The sequence below is a fragment of the Alosa sapidissima genome, chromosome 9 (assembly GCF_018492685.1).
Source record: "Alosa sapidissima isolate fAloSap1 chromosome 9, fAloSap1.pri, whole genome shotgun sequence".
NCBI classification, from domain to species: domain Eukaryota; kingdom Metazoa; phylum Chordata; class Actinopteri; order Clupeiformes; family Clupeidae; genus Alosa; species Alosa sapidissima.
The window spans coordinates 37,428,071-37,449,327 of record NC_055965.1 but is presented as its reverse complement, the minus strand read 5'-3'; the positions used below and the strand labels follow the sequence as shown (position 1 = coordinate 37,449,327).

General features: G+C 42.3%; 1 protein-coding gene across 1 annotated transcript; it reads left to right on the top strand.

Moving 5' to 3' along the window:
• Positions 1-194: 194 nt before the first annotated feature.
• On the top strand, positions 195-20,981 carry LOC121719012 (voltage-dependent calcium channel gamma-3 subunit). Its single transcript, XM_042104512.1, has 4 exons — positions 195-763; positions 3,886-3,969; positions 4,307-4,447; positions 19,729-20,981. The coding sequence occupies exons 1-4, from the start codon at positions 553-555 to the stop codon at positions 20,571-20,573; spliced, it is 1,281 nt and encodes a 426-aa protein (XP_041960446.1). The 5' UTR covers positions 195-552; the 3' UTR covers positions 20,574-20,981.
• The last annotated feature ends 276 nt before the right edge of the window (positions 20,982-21,257 follow it).

Here is a 21,257-nt window from a genome sequence, read left to right as displayed (position 1 = left end):
GGAGAGGGAGAGCCGATGAAGAGAGAGAGAAGATGGAGATTTTAGAAGCAGCCTGTTGGGACGTTTCTGTGTATACCTTTTGGGTTGTGTGTGTGTGTGTTTTATTTCTTTTGGGTCGTGTGTGTGTGTTTTATTTAGTTTGGATCGTGTGTGTTTGTTTTATTTCTTTTGGTACGTGTGCATGTGTTTGTATTTGTGTGTGTGTGTGATTTCCTGTCGGGACGTATGCTGCAGCCTTCTGGACATAGGAGTAGGAACCTGCTCAGCGACTTCTGACAAACTGGCCAAAAACACACACACACAGACACAGGAGTAACAATCTCTCTCTGAGCTCCCTTCATCTCCTCTATTCACACACACACACTGACAACAAGGACAACAGCGTTCCTGGAATAACACCTCTGCTGGATTATCCTTCCTATCTTCATACACACACACACACACACTTCAGAATGAGAGCGTGGAGTCGGGAGAGAGCCAACACTCTTCATGGTGCGTGGTGGACCGTTCCTACGTGAGTGCCCACGTGTGTGCGTGTGTGTGTGAGGCAGCATGCGGGTGTGTAAGCGTGGCGGCCAGATGCTGATGACCACAGCCGGCGCGTTCGCTGCCTTCAGCCTGATGACGGTCGCCGTGGGAACGGACTACTGGCTGTACTCGCGCGGTGTGTGCCAGACCAAGAACTCCAACGACAACGACACCAGCCACAAGAACGAGGAAGTGCTCACACACTCAGGCCTCTGGAGGACCTGCTGCATGGAAGGTGAGTGGGTGGGTGTGTGTGTAAGGGTGTGTGTGTGTTTATTGGTGTGTGTGTGTGTGTGTGTTTATTGGTGTGTGTGTAAGGGTGAGTCGGTGGGTGTGTGTGTTTATTGGTGTGTGTGTATTTATTGGTGTGTGTGTGTAGGTTTACAAGGGAAGTAAAGAGACTAAGAAACTATTTTGAAAGTGTCCCCGCATGGTTCTGTGTCCCCACATGGTTATGTATGTGTGTATATCTGTGTGTGCTTCTGTGTGTGTGTGTGTGTCTGTGTGTGTGTCTGTATATCTGTGTTTGCAAGTAGGTGTGTAAGGAGGGGGGGGGGGGGGTTCACGTCTGAATGAGTCATTAACACCATGATACTGTGTGTGTATGTGTGTGTGATAGACAGAACAAGAGTTGAATGATCGGTTAAGAATTACAGGCGCAGGGTCCTCTCTCTCTCTTCCTCCCTCTCTCCCTCTTCTCTCTCCCTCCCTTTCCCTCTCTCTCTCCACCCCTCTCCCTCCCTCTCTCTCTCTTTCTTTGGGATAGCCGTGGCCTACTGGTTAGCACTCTGGACTTGTAACCGGAGGGTTGCCGGTTCGAACCCCGACTAGTAGGCACAGCTGAAGTGCCCTTGAGCAAGGCACCTAACCCCTCACTGCTCCCCGAGCGCCGCTGTTGATGCAGGCAGCTCACTGCGCCGGGATTAGTGTGTGATTCACCTCACTGTGTGTTCACTGTGTGCTGCGTGTGTTTCACTAATTCACTGATTGGGTTAAATGCAGACACCAAATTTCCCTCACGGGATCAAAAGAGTATATATACTTATACTATACTATACGAACCATACATACTATATACTATACTATATCTATATACTTACTCCCCCTATTCTCTCCATCTCTATCACTTCAGCATCAGTTTGTAATGGAATGTGTAATGAACCATGTGTGCTGCTAAAAGGACATCAATGACTGTGTGTGTGTGTGTGTGTGTGTGTGTGTGTGTGTGTGTGTGTGTGTGTGTGTGTGTGTGTTTCAGAGACAGACAGAGAGACTAATCAGTTTCCATTAAAAACAACATTAAACTAATCTGTGCAATCCACACACACAGGCACACAATCTCTCTCTCACGCTGAAACACAGGCACTCACACACACACAGACACACACACAGTGTACTATATTCTGTATTGACTGCTCTTCCTGGAGTGGATCCATGTGACACATGACCTCTGACCCCTTCATCACACACACACACACACACACACACACCACTCACATACACACACACACTCACACACACACACTCTCTCTCTCACACACACACACACACACACACACACTCTCTCACACACACACACACCACTCACATACACACACACTCTCTCACACACACTCACACTCTCTCTCACACACACACACACACACACACTCACACACACTCTCTCACACACACACACACACACACACCACTCACATACACACACACTCTCTCTCACACACACACACACACACCACTCACATACACACACACTCTCTCACACACACACACTCACACACACTCTCTCACACACACACACACACACACACACCACTCACATACACACACACTCTCTCACACACACACTCACACACACTCTCTCACACACACACTCTCTCACACACACACACACACACACATGTAACTTTGTCAGTGAGATGGCTAGAGAGGGAGAGAGTGTATGAGAGAGAAAGAGAGAGAGAGTGTATGAGATGAGCGAGAAAGAGAGAGAGAGTGTATGAGATGAGAGAGAAAGAGGGAGAGAGTGTATGAGATGAGAGAGAAAGAGGGAGAGAGTGTATGAGTGTATGAATTAAAGTAAGAATAAATATCTGGAACATTGGGATGATCAAACAAAATCACAATCCAAATTAGAATGTTACTTGTCACTAAAACGAGATTATGAATTGGCAGAGTACCTCTCCACCGTCAGAGATACAAAGCAGAGACAGATTCTTACCGAGTACAGGCTTAGTGGCCACAGCCTTGCCATAGAGAAAGGCCGGTACAAAAGAGCATGGCTTCCCAAAGAGCAGCGGCTCTGTGGTCACTGTACGACTGGTGAGATTGAAATAGAGATGCACTTTCTCCTATATTGTCCAAAGTTTGAATAGATTAGAAAAGGATATTTTTTTAAATTTTCAAATAAAATTCCAAATTTCAGCTCCCTTAAAGACTGTGATAAATTGGCCCACCTGCTAGGAGAAGGATTGACTGCTCCGCTAGCTGCAAAATACGTTACAGCCACGACATGAGGGACAGTGAGTCGGACACTTTGCCACAATGCCCGACCTAATGTCTGTAATTAATCCAATGTATTATAATGTGTTTGCTGCCCGTGTGTGTGTGTGTATGTGTGTGTGTGTGTGTGAGTGATCACATGCCTGTGTGTGTGTGTGTGTGTGTGTGTGTGTGTGTGTGGAAAAAGACAGAGAAAGTGAGGGTATACACATGTTACATGTTACTGTTTCCCTTAATGCCGTCAATGTTCTATTTGTTATGCTGTTTTAGATAGATAGATAGATAGATAGATAGATATACTTTAATTATCCCACAGGGAAATGCAGTTGTTTCAGCAGCCTTAAGAACATACAGCAACCACACATATAGTCCACATCCATAAACAAAAAAATACTTACACCCACAAGACAATTGCCTCCTAATTGCCAAATCCATAACCATAACCATATATACTCAACTATATACTGAAACACACACAGCACACAGTGAGGTGAAGAACACACTAATCCCGACGCAGTGAGCTGCCTGCTACAGCGGCGCTCGGGGAGCAGTGAGGGGTTAGGTGCCTTGCTCAAGGGCACTTCAGCCGTTCCTACTGGTCGGGGTTCGAACCGGCAACCCTCCGGTTACAAGTCCGAAGCCCTAACGAGTAAGCTACGCCTCCACTAAAGCTCCAAGCGGTTTTGTACACAAATATCTCAACCCGCTTTCACTCTCTATGGGGGACCTCACCGCCAGAATTTAGTAATTGTGTCGGCCATCAAGCTAAGCTAACAGGCTAGGATATAGGTGACTTTCCAATATAGTTGTGATTACTATAATTAGGCCTCTAATGTGTGTGTGTGTGTGTGTGTGTAGGTGCGTTCACAGGTGTGTGTAAGGAAATTGATCATTTCCCTGAAGAATCTGACTATGAGCAGGATGCTGGAGAATACTTGTTAAGTAAGTGATTGTGTGTGTGTGTGTGTGTGTTTGGGTCAAGAAAAGAATGAGTACACACTGAATTTGGTCCAAAATATAGGATTTTGAATTGGGATTGTGATTTTCTAAATATATAAATTCACTATATAATTTGTTTGTATGTGTGCATGCGTGCGTGCGTGCGTGTGTGTATGTGTGTGCATGTGCATGCGTGTGTTTGTATGTGTGCGTGCGTGTGTATGTGTGCGTGCGTGCGTTTGTATGTGTGCGTGCGTGTGTGTGTGTGCGTTTGTATGTGTGTGTGCGTGCGTGCGTTTGTATGTGTGTGTGCGTGCGTGTGTGTGTATGCATGTTGCAGGAGCTGTGCGGGCCTCGAGTGTGTTTCCGATCCTCAGCGTGGGTCTACAGTTTGCAGGAGGAGTGTGTGTGGCAGCCAGTGAGTTCTACAAGACACGCTACAACGTCATCCTTAGTGCCGGTATCCTGTTTGTTTCTGCTGGTAAGAGAGTGTGTGTGTGTGTGTGTTGCAGGCCTGAGTAACATCATCGGTATCATTTTGTATATCAGTGCAATGTGTTTTTGGGTCAGTGACAGATAAGGTTTGGTAAGATGACAAATTCAAAAATATGTTTAAAACTTTAAAACAAAAGTTAAAGTCTATACTTTGTATGTATTTCTGTTGTATTCATATTATTCAATATGACGTTTATACTATTTTTTACAAAAGATAGAACAGACAGCCTGTTAAATTGTCAAATGGTGGAACCACAAAAATGACAAATATCTAATATTTAACACCTCCTAGAGGTCATGCAATTGCTCTCATGAATTTAGTAGTTTATTTAGTAATATCCTAATATGTTTTATTATATTTATGTCCATATAAGTCCATATGCTGAAAACATCTTGTTTTATGTCTATTCTTTGACCATTTGAGTAAAAATGGTTTAAACAGCCATTATTTTACAGTGTGGTAGAGTATCAAATCATTATCTATATAATTTGTTTTGTACAATTTTAGTATTTTAGACAAAATACTGGTTACACCAACTGACATAAATCGGTTACACCAACTGACATAAATCGGTTACACCAACTGACCATAAAATGTCTAGAGCAATAGGACAAGAAATTGAAACAGAAAATAGGCATGAATTGGATATTTTAATATATATATATTCATATCATTCATCATATTCCATATCAAAAATAATTTCATAACATCAATGAAGCAACAGGATTAACCTGTGTTCTATTGGATTTCAGTTCAGTTCTCATACAGATAAGAGAGATAAAGGGCCATTTCGCGACACAAAACCCTGACATTATCCCGACGCAAAGCTTTTTTCTATCTTACACTTTACTTTTATTAAACAATGTGCCCCTGTGTGGCAATTAATAAGATGTGGTCTGACACATGATCTAAAAATCGTTGTCTTACACCATCTAAAAAACATTACGCCACTGACCAGGGAAAACCTTGTCTACAGCAAAAGGTGCATATGAAGCACAGCTGAAGAAGCACTGTCACGAGATGTAAGCAGCAACCCCTCTGCAGGATAAATGTCCTTAGTTTTTTATTCAGTCATTTGAACATTATTGGGGCAAGTGTTGATTTTAGATAGATAGATATATAGATAGATAGATAGATAGATATTTTATTGATCCCCAGGGGAAATTCAAGGTCTCAGCAGCATACAGACAACACAAACACATTCAGCAGAAAGAGTAATTAAAGTATATAATATAAAAACACAACTAAGCAATAAGGACAGTAGAAGATAAAGAATATGCTAAATATACTAAAATACAAATTATACTAACTAACACTTAATCTAAATCAATTCTAAAAACAGTATCCACATAGTGGTGATTAATCAATCAGATGCGCTTGCAATGACTGAGGCAGGGACTGAGCCTGTGATTCTCTGTGCATAGTAAGGTAAGGTAAGGTGCTCTGTGTGAATGAGTGTCATGGTGATATTGCAAATGAGTAAGTCCAACAGTGCAACAATGCAGAAATAAAGTAAAGTCTATTTAACTATTTTAAGAAAAGGTATAAGTGTGGCCACAGTTCGGCTGTGGCATGGAGGGAGGGGTTATGCATATGTGCTAATAAAGCATGCAAACAGTGAGGCAGAAAGACAGTGGTAAAGTGGCTAGTGGACAGACAGTATCCAAACATGGAGGGGGTGAAGAGGCAGACAGACTATGCAGAGAAGTCTATCTCTCCTCTTCCCTTAAGTGAGGCATTGAACAGTTCAATGGCCCTGGGGACAAATTACTTTCTCAGTCTGTCCGTTGTGCAAGGCAGTGAGCGAAGTCTCCAGCTGATCAGGCTCTTCTGCTTAACAATAGTGCTGTGGAGTGGGTGACACTCATTGTCCAAGATGTTGATCAGTTTGTTCAGGGTCCTTTTGTCTGATAGTGAAGTGATGCACTCCAGTTCAGCTCCCACTACAGAGCCAGCTTTCCTTACCAGCCTGTCAAGTCGCCCCACATCCTTCTTCCTTGTGCTTCCTTCCCAACATACTACTGCATAGAAGAGGACGCTGGCAACAACAGACTGGTAGAACATCCTGAGGAGCTTGCTGCACACGTTGAAGGACCGCAGCCTCCTCAGGAAGTACAGCCTGCTCTGCCCTTTCTTGTAGAGTGCATCACTGTTGGCTGACCAGTCCAGTTTATTGTCCAGGTGGAGACCCAGATACTTGTAGGTGCTAACCACCTCCACATTGACCCCATCAATGTGGACTGGTAGCAGAGTGGGCTTAGACCTGCGGAAATCCACCACCATCTCCTTGGTCTTTGAAGTATTGAGTTGAAGATGATTGAGTTTGCACCATTGCACAAAGTCCTCCACCAGGCTCCTGTACTCCTCCTCCTGCCCGTTCCTGATACATCCCACAATTGCAGTATCATCAGAAAACTTCTGCATGTGGCATGACTCGGTGTTGTAGCAGAAGTCAGATGTGTACAGGGTGAACAGGACTGGAGAGAGCACAGTTCCCTGTGGTGCTCCGGTGCTGCTGATCACAGTGTCAGAGAGACAGTTCTTCAGTCTGACGAACTGTGGTCGCTCGATCAGGTAGTCTGTAATCCAGGTTACCAGGTGAGCGTCCACACCCATCTGCAAGGGGCTGGATGGTGTTAAAAGCACTTGAGAAATCAAAGAACATGATTCTCACTGCACTTTTCCCCTTGTCTAGGTGGGAATGTGTCCTGTGTAGAAGATAAGTGATGGCATCGTATACGCCCACTTTCTCCTGGTCTGCAAACTGTAACGGGTCTAGTGCATGGCGTACCTGGGGTCTGAGCATACCTAAGACCAATCGCTCCATTGTCTTCATCACATGTGATGTAAGAGCGACAGGTCTGTAGTCATTAAGCTCACTAGGGTGTGGCTTCTTAGACATGATGTCTTCCACAGTGTTGGAACTTGTCCAAGGCGTAGGCTCAAATTGAAGATGTGCTTCAGTGGCTCCCCCAGTTCAGCAGCACAGGCCTTGAGTAGCCTTGGACACAGTCTGTCAGGCCCCGCTGCTTTATTGCTGTGCAATTTCTTTAGTTGGACTGTCACTTGATCTGTTGTAATGGTGAGGGGTGTAAGGGGAGGGGAGGGGGAGGGGGAGGGGTGCATCTGGGATCTGTGTGTCTGATGGCTGTTGACTGAGGTCGTTGTCACCTCATTGTTCATGATCGCCATGTGGGGGAGGGGTGCAAAATCCAGTGATGGTGGGAGTACGATAGCCTGTGATGATGGAGGTAAGTGTTGCACTGGTATTGAGGGGGTGTGGGGGTGGGGGATGGTGGACAGACCACCGCCATTGGAGCTGGAGCAGGGCAGTCAAACCTGTTGAAGTGGTTCAACTGGTTCGCCCTGTCCAGGTCCCCCTCCACAGAGCTGCTGTTCTTCTTTAGGCCAGTGATAACCTTCATGCAGTCCCATGTCTCCTTCAAGTTGTTTTCCTGCAGCTTCTGTTCCACCTTCCTTCTGTAGTCCTCCTTAGCTTCCTTCAGGTTGAATTTGAGTTCCCCTTGCACGCGCCTCAGCTCTGCCAGGTCCCCCTCTCTGAACGCCATCTTTTTCCTGTTAAGAAGGGTCTTGACATTGCTGGTTATCCAAGGCTTGTTGTTGGGAAAGCAGCGTACAGTTCTGGTGGGAACAACAATGTCCATGCAGAAGTTCATGTAGTCAGTTGTGCACTGTGTGACCTCCTCTAAGTCCTCTCCATTCTGTAACACACTCCAGTCAGTGCACTCGAAGCAGTCTCTCAGAGCCTCAAATTTGTGAGTGAGGAATCCAGTGTTATGTGATTGAAGTCGCCAGAGATCACAAAAAAGGTGTCAGTGTGTTGGGTTTGAAGCCTTGCGATTGTGGAGTGGATGACGTCACACGCTGTATCCAGGAGAGCTCGAGGTGGAACGTAAACACAGACAGCAATTGCGTGCGAGAACTCCCTTGGCATGTAGTACAGGCATTTAGTATTTTGTCAAGCTAAGTTTTCGATGGTAACAGATTGTCGGTCAATAGTGAAAGTAATTAACTGTGTATAACTGTTTTGTCGATGACTATGACACCACAATAAAGTTAGTTTCACTCTGCCTATGCGTTCAAATAACAGACGAGTGCAGACGTGTGAAACCTATACTCTGCTAGGTTTTAGTAAAGCATGGTTTAGTGTAATACCTGTTTCATACGGTCTTGCATGCAAGCAGATTCCTTCAAATGCTTCACTGACTATCAAAATACTGATGCAGTGTTTGAAGTTGCACTGCTTGCTGTTAACTCATTGAGTGCCATGCGTTGAGTGCCAAAAACGTAATATTGCGTTTTTAGCTTTTTTTTATTTTTATTACGAAACTAGACACTCTAACACACCTTATATGTGATTTTGGGAACTCTGTGATGAATGGAAATGAAATATATGACGATCGAAAACTCATGAAAACGCAAGATCTGGACATTTTATCTGGACGTTGGATCTTAACTCGGCTTTTGATGGTTGCCGCTTTGTTTCGAATCAGTCACTGATTAGCCTATGACATGCACGCCAGGTCAAAATCAGGTCATTTATTTTCGTGGGTTTATCACTAGGTGGCAGGTCTCGTTAGATCTCTTCCCAGAAACTTTGCAGGCAACACTTCTCAGGTGCTGAAGGGAGAAATGAAAAAGTCGAAGAAAAAGATATTGCAGCAGGTGCGTTTTCGCCAGACAACACTGGATGAGTCCACCACTAAGACAAGATGACTCTGACCACGACAGGTCAAAAACATTGAACACCGTGCTGAGGAGGGAGTTCCATCTCCAACACGAGCCGGGCCTAGCGGAGTGGGTGGTAGGCCGAGTCGCGCTTGCAAGAGGGCACGCCCTTGCCAGAGTGCCGAATATGTCAGTGATAGTGACTAATAAAAGACGCAATATCTCCATTTCTAGAAAAAAACAGGGATTTTGATGAAAACTAGCCACTGTTTAGCTTGGGATTTCTCAGGAACAGAGGTGTGTAGAAATACACGGTTTGCACCCACTGAGAGCTCTCTCACCTTTCAAACAGATTGCCATTGTATGTGTTCATAGCTATAACACAGAATATGCTGTGGCTGTACAAAAATCATCAACAATGGTCTAGATTGCTGGCACTCTAGGACAAAGCTTCCGAAAACAGCTTGGCATTCAATGAGTTAAAGGGAATGACAGATGTCATTCTCATTGGTTTAAAGGATGTTACACCCAAAACACACCCATGACTGATTAAGAAACATAAGAGCTGCCTTTTTGTGCCAGGTGCCTGACATTTGATAACAAAACCATCCTGAATGTGGCCTGGAAAAAAACCCTAAATGTATTTACGCTATTCGCTAGTGACCATGCGTTTTAGATCGCTAAAATAGGGCCCAAAGTGTGTGTGAGAGAGAATAAGAGTGAGTGAAAGAGTGGGTATGATCATCATCATCTTAACAACCAACCAGCAGCAGGATCTGCATTCACTTACACTCTGTGGCTAGACACGTTTCCCTTGCTTGAAAGTGGCATCTATTGGGGGACAAGAAGTACACTTTATTTATAATAAATGTAATTATATTATTTATTTATAATTTAAACATACTATTTACATACATTATAATAAGATATTAAAAATGAATTAAATTAATTTAAAATAAAAAACTTTTACATTTCAAAAATCGCTTAAATTACAATCTGATTAAACCCTTTTAAAGCTACTGTTCATGCTAAACAGTTAAACTCTATTTAAATTATTAAAATAATATAATTGGCACCTAAAATGATATACTCTTGGCCCTGAATCTGATCAAACTGGTCTCAAACAGAAAGGAGTCAAATAGTGTAACCGGTTACACCATTTGACATTTCTACTTAAAAGCAAAATTTGCAGGCATTATTATGGACAACTATGTACACACTTGACCTGTATGTGAGTATTCAAACACAGTTTTTACATTAATTAAACAGGCAAGAGTAAAAAAAATAGTAGTAAAGAATCATTTTATGTTACATTCTGTCTCATTTGCACCTAAGGAAAACATTTCCACACTCATTTTTGAAATATTTTGGATATTTTGGATTTTATGTATCTCCTGGGATACGTTGCCCTATTAAGGTATAAAAATAATCAAATTGGTGAACTTCCATTTCTCATTTGATACATACAGAGGGTCCCCATTAAAAATTGACACTTCATTCACGATAATGGTGATTCACGCAGCTGGGTGACATGTAAGTACAACTGCAGCCACTTGGGGGCAGCATAGTCCGCTGTGGCGTTCAACGGTCGAACTGGACAGCGCATTCGACAGCAAGGGCTGTGATTGGCCGAGTTTTCAGTGCGTTTCTCTGTTTTTAGCAGCCCCTGCAACATGCTAATCCACTGTAGCCTAAGCTTTGTACATAATGTTAAACATAGTTTTGGATTCAGTGGCAAGATTTCTTGAGTGTATAGTGCCTGTCTCTCAGTAATGTTTTAAAATGAGAGCTTCGTCAGCTGGCAGTAGGCTACTTTGTCGGTAGTCATGAGAAGTTCGCTTGCTAACAGAACATAAAAATGCTGCCCAGAAACCTTGTGAATAGTTCTGACACTAACGAGGTTGAAATATAGACTTTGCCTACAGCATCTCCTTAACAGTAAAGTTAACAAAATGACAGCATTCATATGACAAAGGAAAACAAATCCGGTCACTCAAGACTGTGCCGCAGCCGTGGGGCAGAAGACGCTTGGTGGCCGTCCACAACGTTATAAACTTAACCTAAATAGTCGGCTGCTGTAAGCTACAATCGGATTTTATTGTATACCCCTGTTGTCTCAATGATGATAACATCTCATTTCCGACTATATTTCAAAGTGTGCCGTTCATTTGCATTATTAACATAACATCGTATTTTGTCATTTTTGGCGAAGACATGCATTCCGTTAGGGATATTGAACATATTTAACATTCTCTAACCATCGTGATTTCGAATTGGTGCAGTTGTCAGCACAAAAACTCATTTTATTCTTTTGCTCTTTTGCATTGCTCTATGCTGTTCTATGGTGCTTTCTGCCTCTTGGTTGCGCACGCATGTTTTCGTGGCGTTTCATAGAAATCCATATATAATGAGCGCATAAAACGACTTGTTGACGTTTTTGGACATTAATCTACATGTAGGCTACGTTAAGCTTTAAGGATTGTATGTCCTTAATTTATTTATATAGACAAACAACGATACTGCTTAAAATAGACGATAGATCCAGGTACGGTGACAAATCTCATTTGTAGGCCTACTCTACTCTTCAAACCCAAAATCCCTGCGCAAAGTTTTCAGGAAATACTTGTATTACACGCGAGAAACACAAAGACGTGCATATGTAATGACGCGGAAGCGATGCAGGCCATAGTGTTGCAGAAATTGAAGCAGAAATTAAGCAGAAATAGGCCTACACCAAATGTTGAAAAACGTTCACGTGTGATGAAGTCTTAGGTAAGCTATGTTATTCACCTATTCTAATTCTGAAGAAGAATATCCTTTTGGAGATTATGATCGATCGTCTATGACAGTGATAGTCACGGTGCGTCTCTGAATGGAGGTGCGTGTATACAACGGTGTCCACTAAGCATACCATGCTTGTTTCGACCCTCTGCCCAACATAGCTTGGAGGTTGCAGTGGTAATCGTGATAATAGTGTCCGTAATGGATGTGGTACAGACAGCAGGGCTAGTAGAAATAGGGCTCTAAAGAACTACAAAGTCACCCGCAATATGATGCGAACTTCTGGGTACTGCAGAAAATATTTCTTAACTTCAAAAACTCAGTGTCTAAAACTCGGTGTCATTCAGACTCAACCCTCTTGACGTTTGGTGATTAATTGACAGCTGTTTTGGGACACGTTAAACTTTCTTTATAATGAGCGCATAAAACGACTTGTTGTTTGGGACATTAAGCTACGTTAAGCTTTTTCACGTTAAGGATTGTATGTCCTTAATTTATTTATATATTTAGGCTACTTGCGCAAACCCTGGATACTTTTATTGCCACACAACAATATTGGTGGTATTTGTTACATTAGCTTCAAAAGGCACCGCTTCAGAAAGCTGCACTGCTTGTGAAAGAAGGGGGTGGGGGAGGGGAGCTTGCAGCCAAGTGTCGGAAAAATGCATAGCCTACAACACAGAACCCGCTTCTCGCATTAGTCACTGACAGTAGACACGCTTCCAGCCTAATGACTTTCACACATTTTGAATGTCTTTCTATAGGCTAAGCATATAATGGAGATAGAGTAGAAAACTGGATTTAACTAAACAAATGTAACTAAGTAAACTGATTGTTTACTCTACAGTAGGCTATGTTCCCCCTCTCAGGCTGTACAGTAGGCCTATTGAAAGTAGGCTAATGAGCTCAATAGACACGTTAGCGCTTCCATTAGGAAACTTTCGTTGCGGACTTTCACAACTGATTGTTTAGCCTACAGTAGCCTACTGTAGGCCTACTCTACAGTAGCCTAGGCTATAGGTTATGTTCCCCCTCTCAGGCTGTACAGTAGGCCTATTGAAAGTAGACTAATGAGCTTAGACACATTAGCGCTTCCAGCCTAATGACTTTCACACATGAATGATTTACAGTAGACACATTAGCGCTCCACGCAGTGGCGTAACTAGGCCTAGTAGGTGCAGCAAGTGCAGTCGCACCAGGGCCTATGACCTCCGTCGCTACCCCCGCAATGCAGTTGCTGGAAAATTCTATACCGGTCCTTTCTGACTACCTGCGTGCCTTTGACCAGGCCAAGGCTACAGCGCAGACACTCGCAAATAAATGGGGGTTCAGAGTACATTTGAAAATGTGAAGAGTGAAGCGTCACTTTGACGAACTATCGGAAGATAAACGCTTAACCGATGCAGAGAGATACTTAAAAGTGCCGGTATTTAATGCAACTCTGGACATCATAATCAGTCAGCTCTCCCAAAGATGTGCAAGCATGCGGGAAACTTGTTATGTGTTTGAGTCTTTACGTCCTATGATCCTTCAAGTCGCCGGTGATGATGAACTGCTTGAAAAGGCAGTACGTTTGTCAGACCATTATAGCATGGACATTGCACCGACATTCCCAACACAACTCCTCTCATTTAGGTCTTGCTTTAAAGCAGAGATTTCACAGAAGTCATCTATTTTTCAACTTGCCAAAAGGCTGGTGGTAGATTATGACAGTGTAACATCCACATTCGGGGAAGTGTGTACTGCTCTCATGTTGTTTCTACATTGCCTATGACTGTGTCAACAGCTGAGCGATCTTTTTCCAAATGTTCAACAATTGCTGGTGTACAGGCTATAATCAATTAGCTAAATCATTTGTCCAGCTGTTTAAAAATGTTTTCGTGTTACATTCAAACGCAAAAGGTGCTTTGATATATTTTGTTTAAACGTTGGCAAGCAGGCATGCTGCGGTTGCAATGAATGAGGTTAATTGGTTTTATCTGCGGTGTTATTTTTTGCATTTTGAATATGACTCGCTCCAGCACGTCTACTTTTTTGCACGGTGCTTTCTTAAAGGAGCTGCACCATCTTACAACAATTGCATCTACATTTTCATATTAGAATGTTTTGTCAAGTGTAAGCTTAAACTACCGTGATCAAATGTGCCATTTCTGCTGAGAAAATGGGGATCGTGATTCCTGAAGGAACCCGTCCAAACTTAACGGGGACCCACTGTATAACTGATAAAATATTGCTTTCCTTCATCATTTATGTCATAAATACTATTTTTTAAATGGATTTCATATTATTTTTATCAAATTCTACTATATATTATGGAGATGACATCTCATCGGATGCTCTGAATTTACAGGCTTTTTGCTGTTGACAGGTGCTTAAACTTTCTCGCAGAAGTACACACAAAGTTATTAAATGAGATAACTTGGCAATTTGTCAGTATTTGTGTAAATTCATTTGGCTTTTCTTTTTGATTTACCAAAATGGCAGCAAAATATAGCCTGTACATACTCAAACAGTGTTATGCTACATAACAAGGGAACTTTGCAGGGAGCCATCCATACCAAGACCTTAACAGTCACCGCCCACTCAGGTTTCGGAAGTAACAATCTAATTCACATTCTCCTTTGAGAACTGGATTATAAGTCATAAATAACCATCCAATGTAGACTTAAAACCTATTTTATACAGTCTAAGGTTAAAATCAGCTATGGCATAATCAAGCGATTATATATACTCATATAGAACCTCACAGGTCTATGTGTGGCCATCCAATGAAAACTGTTTTGCTTACCTTGAAGTGGAAATGGCTAAGGGGGTTAAGGGCCATCTCAATTCTCTGTTTTACCCCTTCCCCTTCCCCTATCCCTTCATCTTACCCCTAGCCCTTGTCCCTCGAAACCGAGTGGCAAGACATAGGGGTGAAGAATATTCCCCTTGGAAATGAGATACCACTAGCCAACCATAAGGGAGAGCTGGATGATTGAAACACGTAATTTACAGAGATCATACCACACTGAAAGCTAATATTTTGTCACTAGCAACCTGTCTTCTGTCAAATAGGCTATAATTGCATTTTCAGCTCAGAATAAAACCGTTCAGGAATTATTTCAACAACAGCTGAACGTGCCTATGTTCGTTCGCAGCCTACCTTGGTCCGGGTGAATGAAACAGGGATGGGGGACAAAATAAACATGCAGTTTGCTATGTAAACATCCCACAACTCCTTTGATATTTTACAATAATATCCAAATGGTCGTTACTTGACATCAGAAGCAATCGCTACCTGCCTATGCGAGGAGTCGGCAGCAGTAGGCCTATGCAGCATTCATATCAGACGAGCGGTAAAAAAGTTCAGCGAATTTAGCTGCTGTTGGACTTTACATTTCTGACATGGTATGCTGCCAATTCGCGGGGTAGACATGGAAATATGTAAAATGCGAGACATTCGCGCAAATAATGATGTGCTGTTAACATTCACAAAACAGCGATTTTTTTAAAACCTCCTCGTGAAGAACAGGACCTTCAATATATGGTCACAAGATTGAATGCAACATAAAACAATTAGCGTTTTAATTTTATAATCCTTATTAATGCCAACATTTCATGTCAATGAATCTCTCGGTGTGCTTATTTTTCCGGTGTGAGCGTTGTATGTTGGGTATTTCTCTTACCCCTCGGTTTCAAGTAAGCTCCCGATCTTACTTGGTTTTAAGGGGTATCTACCCCTTGCCCTTATCCCTACCCCTCGATCGAAATGAGAATTGAGATAGCCCTTCGTCTCACGTGCACGCGCAAAACTAAGGGGAAGGGGTAAAATAGAGAACTGAGATTGGCCCTTAATGTAAACTGTGGAGTAAGTCATCTTGTCTTACAGTCAAAAATAAGTGCATTATTGCATTATTCGCAATAGCTGATCATGGGATTAGTAGTTCCTTCGATTGGAAATTAAATGAATACATATTGTATACATATGTATAATATAATGTATTTTTGTTGTTTTTCTATTAGTTTTTGTTTTGCACAAAATTAAATGTTGCACGATCACGATTCACACCATAGCTGGTCAGCCTAAGGCCAGGCCTAAAACCCTTTATACAGATTTTTCCAGACATCAAATGGGGAAAATAATGAGAACTTACATCCAGTACCTGACCCCTTAGGGAGGTGGGTGGTGACTGTTGAGTTCTATAAGGGACTGCTCATTGGTTAAGCTGGTTGGCCTGCTCACTTCAGTAAATATGCCCAAATGTCCCTCAATTTAAGCACTGTCACCTAAATTTCTTAGCTTTTTTAGGCATTTGTTCCATCGCCTCTTCTTCCTCCTCCTCCTCAGCAGAACTAACTCTCAATTCTACCTGATTATCCTCATCTTCATCACTAGTGCCTGAAGAGTGTTCAGGGATCTCCTCCATCATTCGCTCGCTCTTCAACTCATCTTTCGGTTGCCATAAAATGAGCTAACTGTGATACCCTGAAGGGCAATATATGGTTGTACTGTCATAATGTACATACCTGTACATGATAACATCTCTTTTTGCAGTGTATATTAGCATATCTTCCTGTTTGAAACTACATTTTCAATACTACACAGAATTCCCCTTGACCAAATTTTATACCCTAATCTGGCAACGTATCTTGGGGGATACATACATTTCAAAGTTGCTAAACTAACTCCACAAACACAGTTAGGCTTTTTTTTCTTTATCAATATATTTAGACAATAGTCATAATCAGTTATATGAGTTAATATGAATGATTTATTGAAAATAACTATGATTTATATGTAATTACTCACCACTTGGTTAGCATGTGCGCTACGGCTGGCGGCCATTTTGATTTCTGACCAAGCTAACTACATAATGACAAACAACCTGAACCAAGTCATGTGACCTACAGACTGATAACAGACAGGACTTTTGATCAATCATAACTTGATTTGGAATTTCTTTTAGAAATGCCCCCCAGAGGATGTTAAAAAGTATGTATCTCCTGGTGCACGTTGCCTGTTTAAGGGTTAAATTCAATATTTTATGATTATTATGATTTATCGATATTTTCAGGAGGTCATACCATTTGACATGTAACCTAAGCTGGCTGACCATAGCCTAAAACAATATTTTGTTACTTTTTAAAGAGAGTTACTAACCTTGACTCATAGCAGTGTGGGTCTTCAAGGGTCCTTCTCTGACATAATTTTCTGTCACATGATCCTGTTACATAATACTTACAAAATGGCTCCTTAAATGGTGGTTACACCACTTGACATTTCAAGTGCTTGATGTGACAGACATGATTCCCCATATTAATTAAAACATTCAGAACAATGGGGTTTCATTACTTCTATTAAATATAGAATAGTTCTTGTGCAAGATCATGCCAGATTATTTTAGAAGGGATTTTGGAGAGAATTTCACATTTTTTTCAGCGAGTGTAATTATTTGGTTCACGTTTTTGTGGTTATACCGTATTGACATTTTTACCCAAATTCAGTTAAATCCAAAACTTTAAGATTAGGGTTTGATGAAAATGATCATTGAAAATAATTTGTCAAATTATTTTCAAATTTTAACAATTTTAAATGTATCTAACCCATATGTACACAAAAAAATGAGCGTCACATCATTGACCCTTTTACACCAAAGGGGCTCTTTTTCCAGTATTAATGTGTGTGTGCGTGCGTGTGTGTGCATGTGTGTGTGTGTGTGTGTGTGTGTTTTACACCAAAGGGGCTCTTTTTCCAGTATTAATGTATAAGGTAGGGTTGAGTAGTTATTCAAACAAAGAAAAACACTTTACAATTGACTTATTTTATTGTTATTTTTTACCTTTAATGTTGTGCCTTTCTTTAGGGTTTTTCTACTAAATGCATAGTTCCATAGCCTAGCTCTTCCAGGGTCCATTTCATCGTTATAGATCAGGGGCGTCATTAGAGCTAGAGCTGCACTGGGGCACAGCGGCCCCTAGGGGGCTCCCCCATAAGAAAATGTTGTATATTTTAACGTTTCAATGCATCAATCTGGTGCACTTTGAAAAGAAATTCAGAGGTTAGAATTAATAATTACATAATATTATATACACTTATTATAAAATATATGGATGGAAATATAACACACAGAATAGTTATGATGATACTGCAATAAATTCTCAACCACAAAGCATATTTGCTGAGTTTCACTTTTTAGAAATGGTCAAAAATAGTGTACATTTCAGCAGTCCGTAAAATTATGCAGTAGCCTGTAGCAGAACAACCTGTATTGTTCAGCTAGTTATTCTAGTCATATTGGTCATTGAGTTATATTGGTCATTGAGTCATATTGGTCATTGAGTCATATTGGTTATTGCAATGGCCATCTATACATGCTTTATCTTCCTTTTTCAGGACAGCTAGTTAATCTAAGGCTTAAGCTAGTCATATTGGTCATTGAGTTATATTGGTCATTGAGTTATATTGGTCAGCAGGCTAAGTAAAATAGCGATGTTTCAAAGCTAAAGTTCATCAGAATCTTGGGATAGGCCCGCTTGACAACGGGAGAGATAGAACTAACGACTGGCCTTTGGCCGTAGCAACCATCCATTTAGAACTAGTAACGGCAGTTTGTCCTGCAAGTTGAGAAATTAGTTGATATGTTTCAGAAGTTCTACAAACAAAGCAAGAAGTTTTAGCAATTAAAACATTTAAATTTTAACAGGAAATGAACACAACGCAAGTGGCAACAGTGGAATAATCAGGATAATGGACTCCATTTCTGTTCACAGAAATTAATGCGCTTAATTAATCCGCTTCGCGTCGGGGCCGTTTTACAACCTCGACCGTGCATTAATTTCTGTGAACAGACCACCGTGTCACCCTTACATGTTACGTTATGTTATGTTATGTTATGTTATGTAATGTTATGTTATGTTATGTTTACAGAAACGTTTCTACTGACATACTGTGGGCTAAATAGTTTAGAGGAGAATACATTATAATTTACAGAAACGTTTGTACTGACATACTGTAGGCTAAATAGTTTAGAGGAGAATACATTAAAATTTACAGAAATGTTTCTACTGACATACTGTAGGCTAAAATAGTTTAGATGAGAATAGATTATAATTTTGGCCCAAAGTTGGAGACCATGTAGAAATGTGTTGCAATATCGGCAAGGTCTGCTGTTTATTGTGATATACGGTTCGGCAAGGTCTGCTGTTTATTGTGATATACGGTTCGGCTTGTGTTGAGTGAAGAGTTTGTGCAGAGATGTGTGCAGAATGCAAATATGATTACATTTCATTACAAGTTCAATGTTAAGTTTCTCGCGAACCATTGGCATTAATATCATTGGACAGCTTAGATTCCGCTCGTTATAATTTGACAGCTTAGATTCCGCTCATTCACGTGATATCTGTATGATATCTGTGTGACGAGTAGCTGCAAGAAATTTAGTTGAACCTGGAATTTTTACTGGGGCACAGCAGTTCAATGCTAGGCTAGTCTTGCTAATTATTCAGTCTCATAAGCCATGTATTTGCCAGGAGATGAAAAATAATTGTAGTGGAATGACCATATTTGGTGCTGAAGAATGAAAACTAATTCTACTGGAATAACCATATTTGGTGTTGTTGTGGACCTGAAGAGGCGGAGCTGCATTCTGATGTGCTCCGGCCCAATTTAACCTCTGGGTGTGGGTGTGGGTGTGTGTGTAGGTGTGTGTGTGTGTGTGTGTGTGTTGCAGGCCTGAGCAACATCATCGGTATCATCGTGTACATCAGCGCGGCGGCGGGCGACCCTAACCTGTGTGTGTGTGTGTGTGTTGCAGGCCTGAGCAACATCATCGGTATCATCGTGTACATCAGCGCGGCGGCCGGCGACCCCAACCAGAGCGAGTCCAAGCGCAGCCACTGGTACGGCTGGAGCTTCTACTGCGGCGCCTTCTCCTTCGTCGTCACGGAGACGGTGGGCGTGCTGGCCGTGCACCTGTTCATCGACGCACACCGCCGCCTGCGCCTGGCCACGCCCTCTCTGCGCAAGCACACACACACTCGCACCGGCAGCTTCCGCGCACACACACTCACGCGCAGCCTGCGGCGGTCGTCCAGCTACCGCTCCCGTTACCGCCGGCGACCCAGCCGCGCGTCCGAGACGCGCTCCGCACCGTCGCTATGGAGACCGGCGCCGCTGGCCGCAGACCTGATGCCGCTCTACGCCGTGGGTTACGGCTACACACACCCGCACACACACACACACACACACTCCGGGCCAACCTACAGTGGCCTCTCGCACACACACACACACGCACACGGCAACGGCAACAACCTCCACCACAGCAACAGCTTGCCCCACACACACGCACACACACACGGTCTCACGCGTACGTGGGACTCAGTCAAGTCGGCCGACTCGTTGGACCACACACACACACACGCTCAGGACTCAGTGCAGTCTGGCGGGGGGTTGACACACACTCATGAATCGGAGGAGGTCACACAGACGCAGAACAACGTCAGTCGCAACAACACACACACACACACACACAACTCTGTCACATCTGAGAAAGACACACACAGCTCCATGGAGGAGAATACACACACACACACACACACACACACACAGGGTGGACTCACACGGACAAGTACTGCCACACGCAGAACCACACCTGTGTAAGACACACACACACACACACAAACACAGAGAACAGATTTACACACTGAAAATAATGTGTGAATGTCTTCACCTAGACAACTACGGGAAACCAAGTGCTTGTGTGGACCAATGAGAAATGAGATCTGTGATTGTGTGAACCAATGACAGAGCACTGTGCTTGTGTGGACCAATGAGAAACGATAACTGTCCCCAAGTGAACCAATGAGAAAGGAAGACTGTGCTTGTGTGGACCAATGAGAAATGAGAACTGTGCTTGTGTAGACCAATGAGAAATGAGAACTGTGTTTGTGTAGACCAATGAGAAAGGAGAACTGTGCTTGTGTGGACCAATAAGAAAGGAGAACACAGATAAGAGAGATTGACAAAAAATGAGACTTGAAGCTTTATCATGGCCAATTTACCAAAGAATATGTGTGTTTGAAGCTTTATCATGGCCAATTTACCAAAGAATATGTGTGTTTGAAGCTTTATCATGGCCAATTTACCAAAGAATATGTGTGTTTGAAGCTTTATTATGGCCAATTTACCAAAGAATATGTGTGTTTGAAGCTTTATCATGGCCAATTTACCAAAGAATATGTGTGTTTGAAGCTTTATTATGGCAATTCACCAAAGAATATGTGTGTTTGAAGCTTTATCATGGCCAATTTACCAAAGAATATGTGTGTTTGAAGCTTTATCATG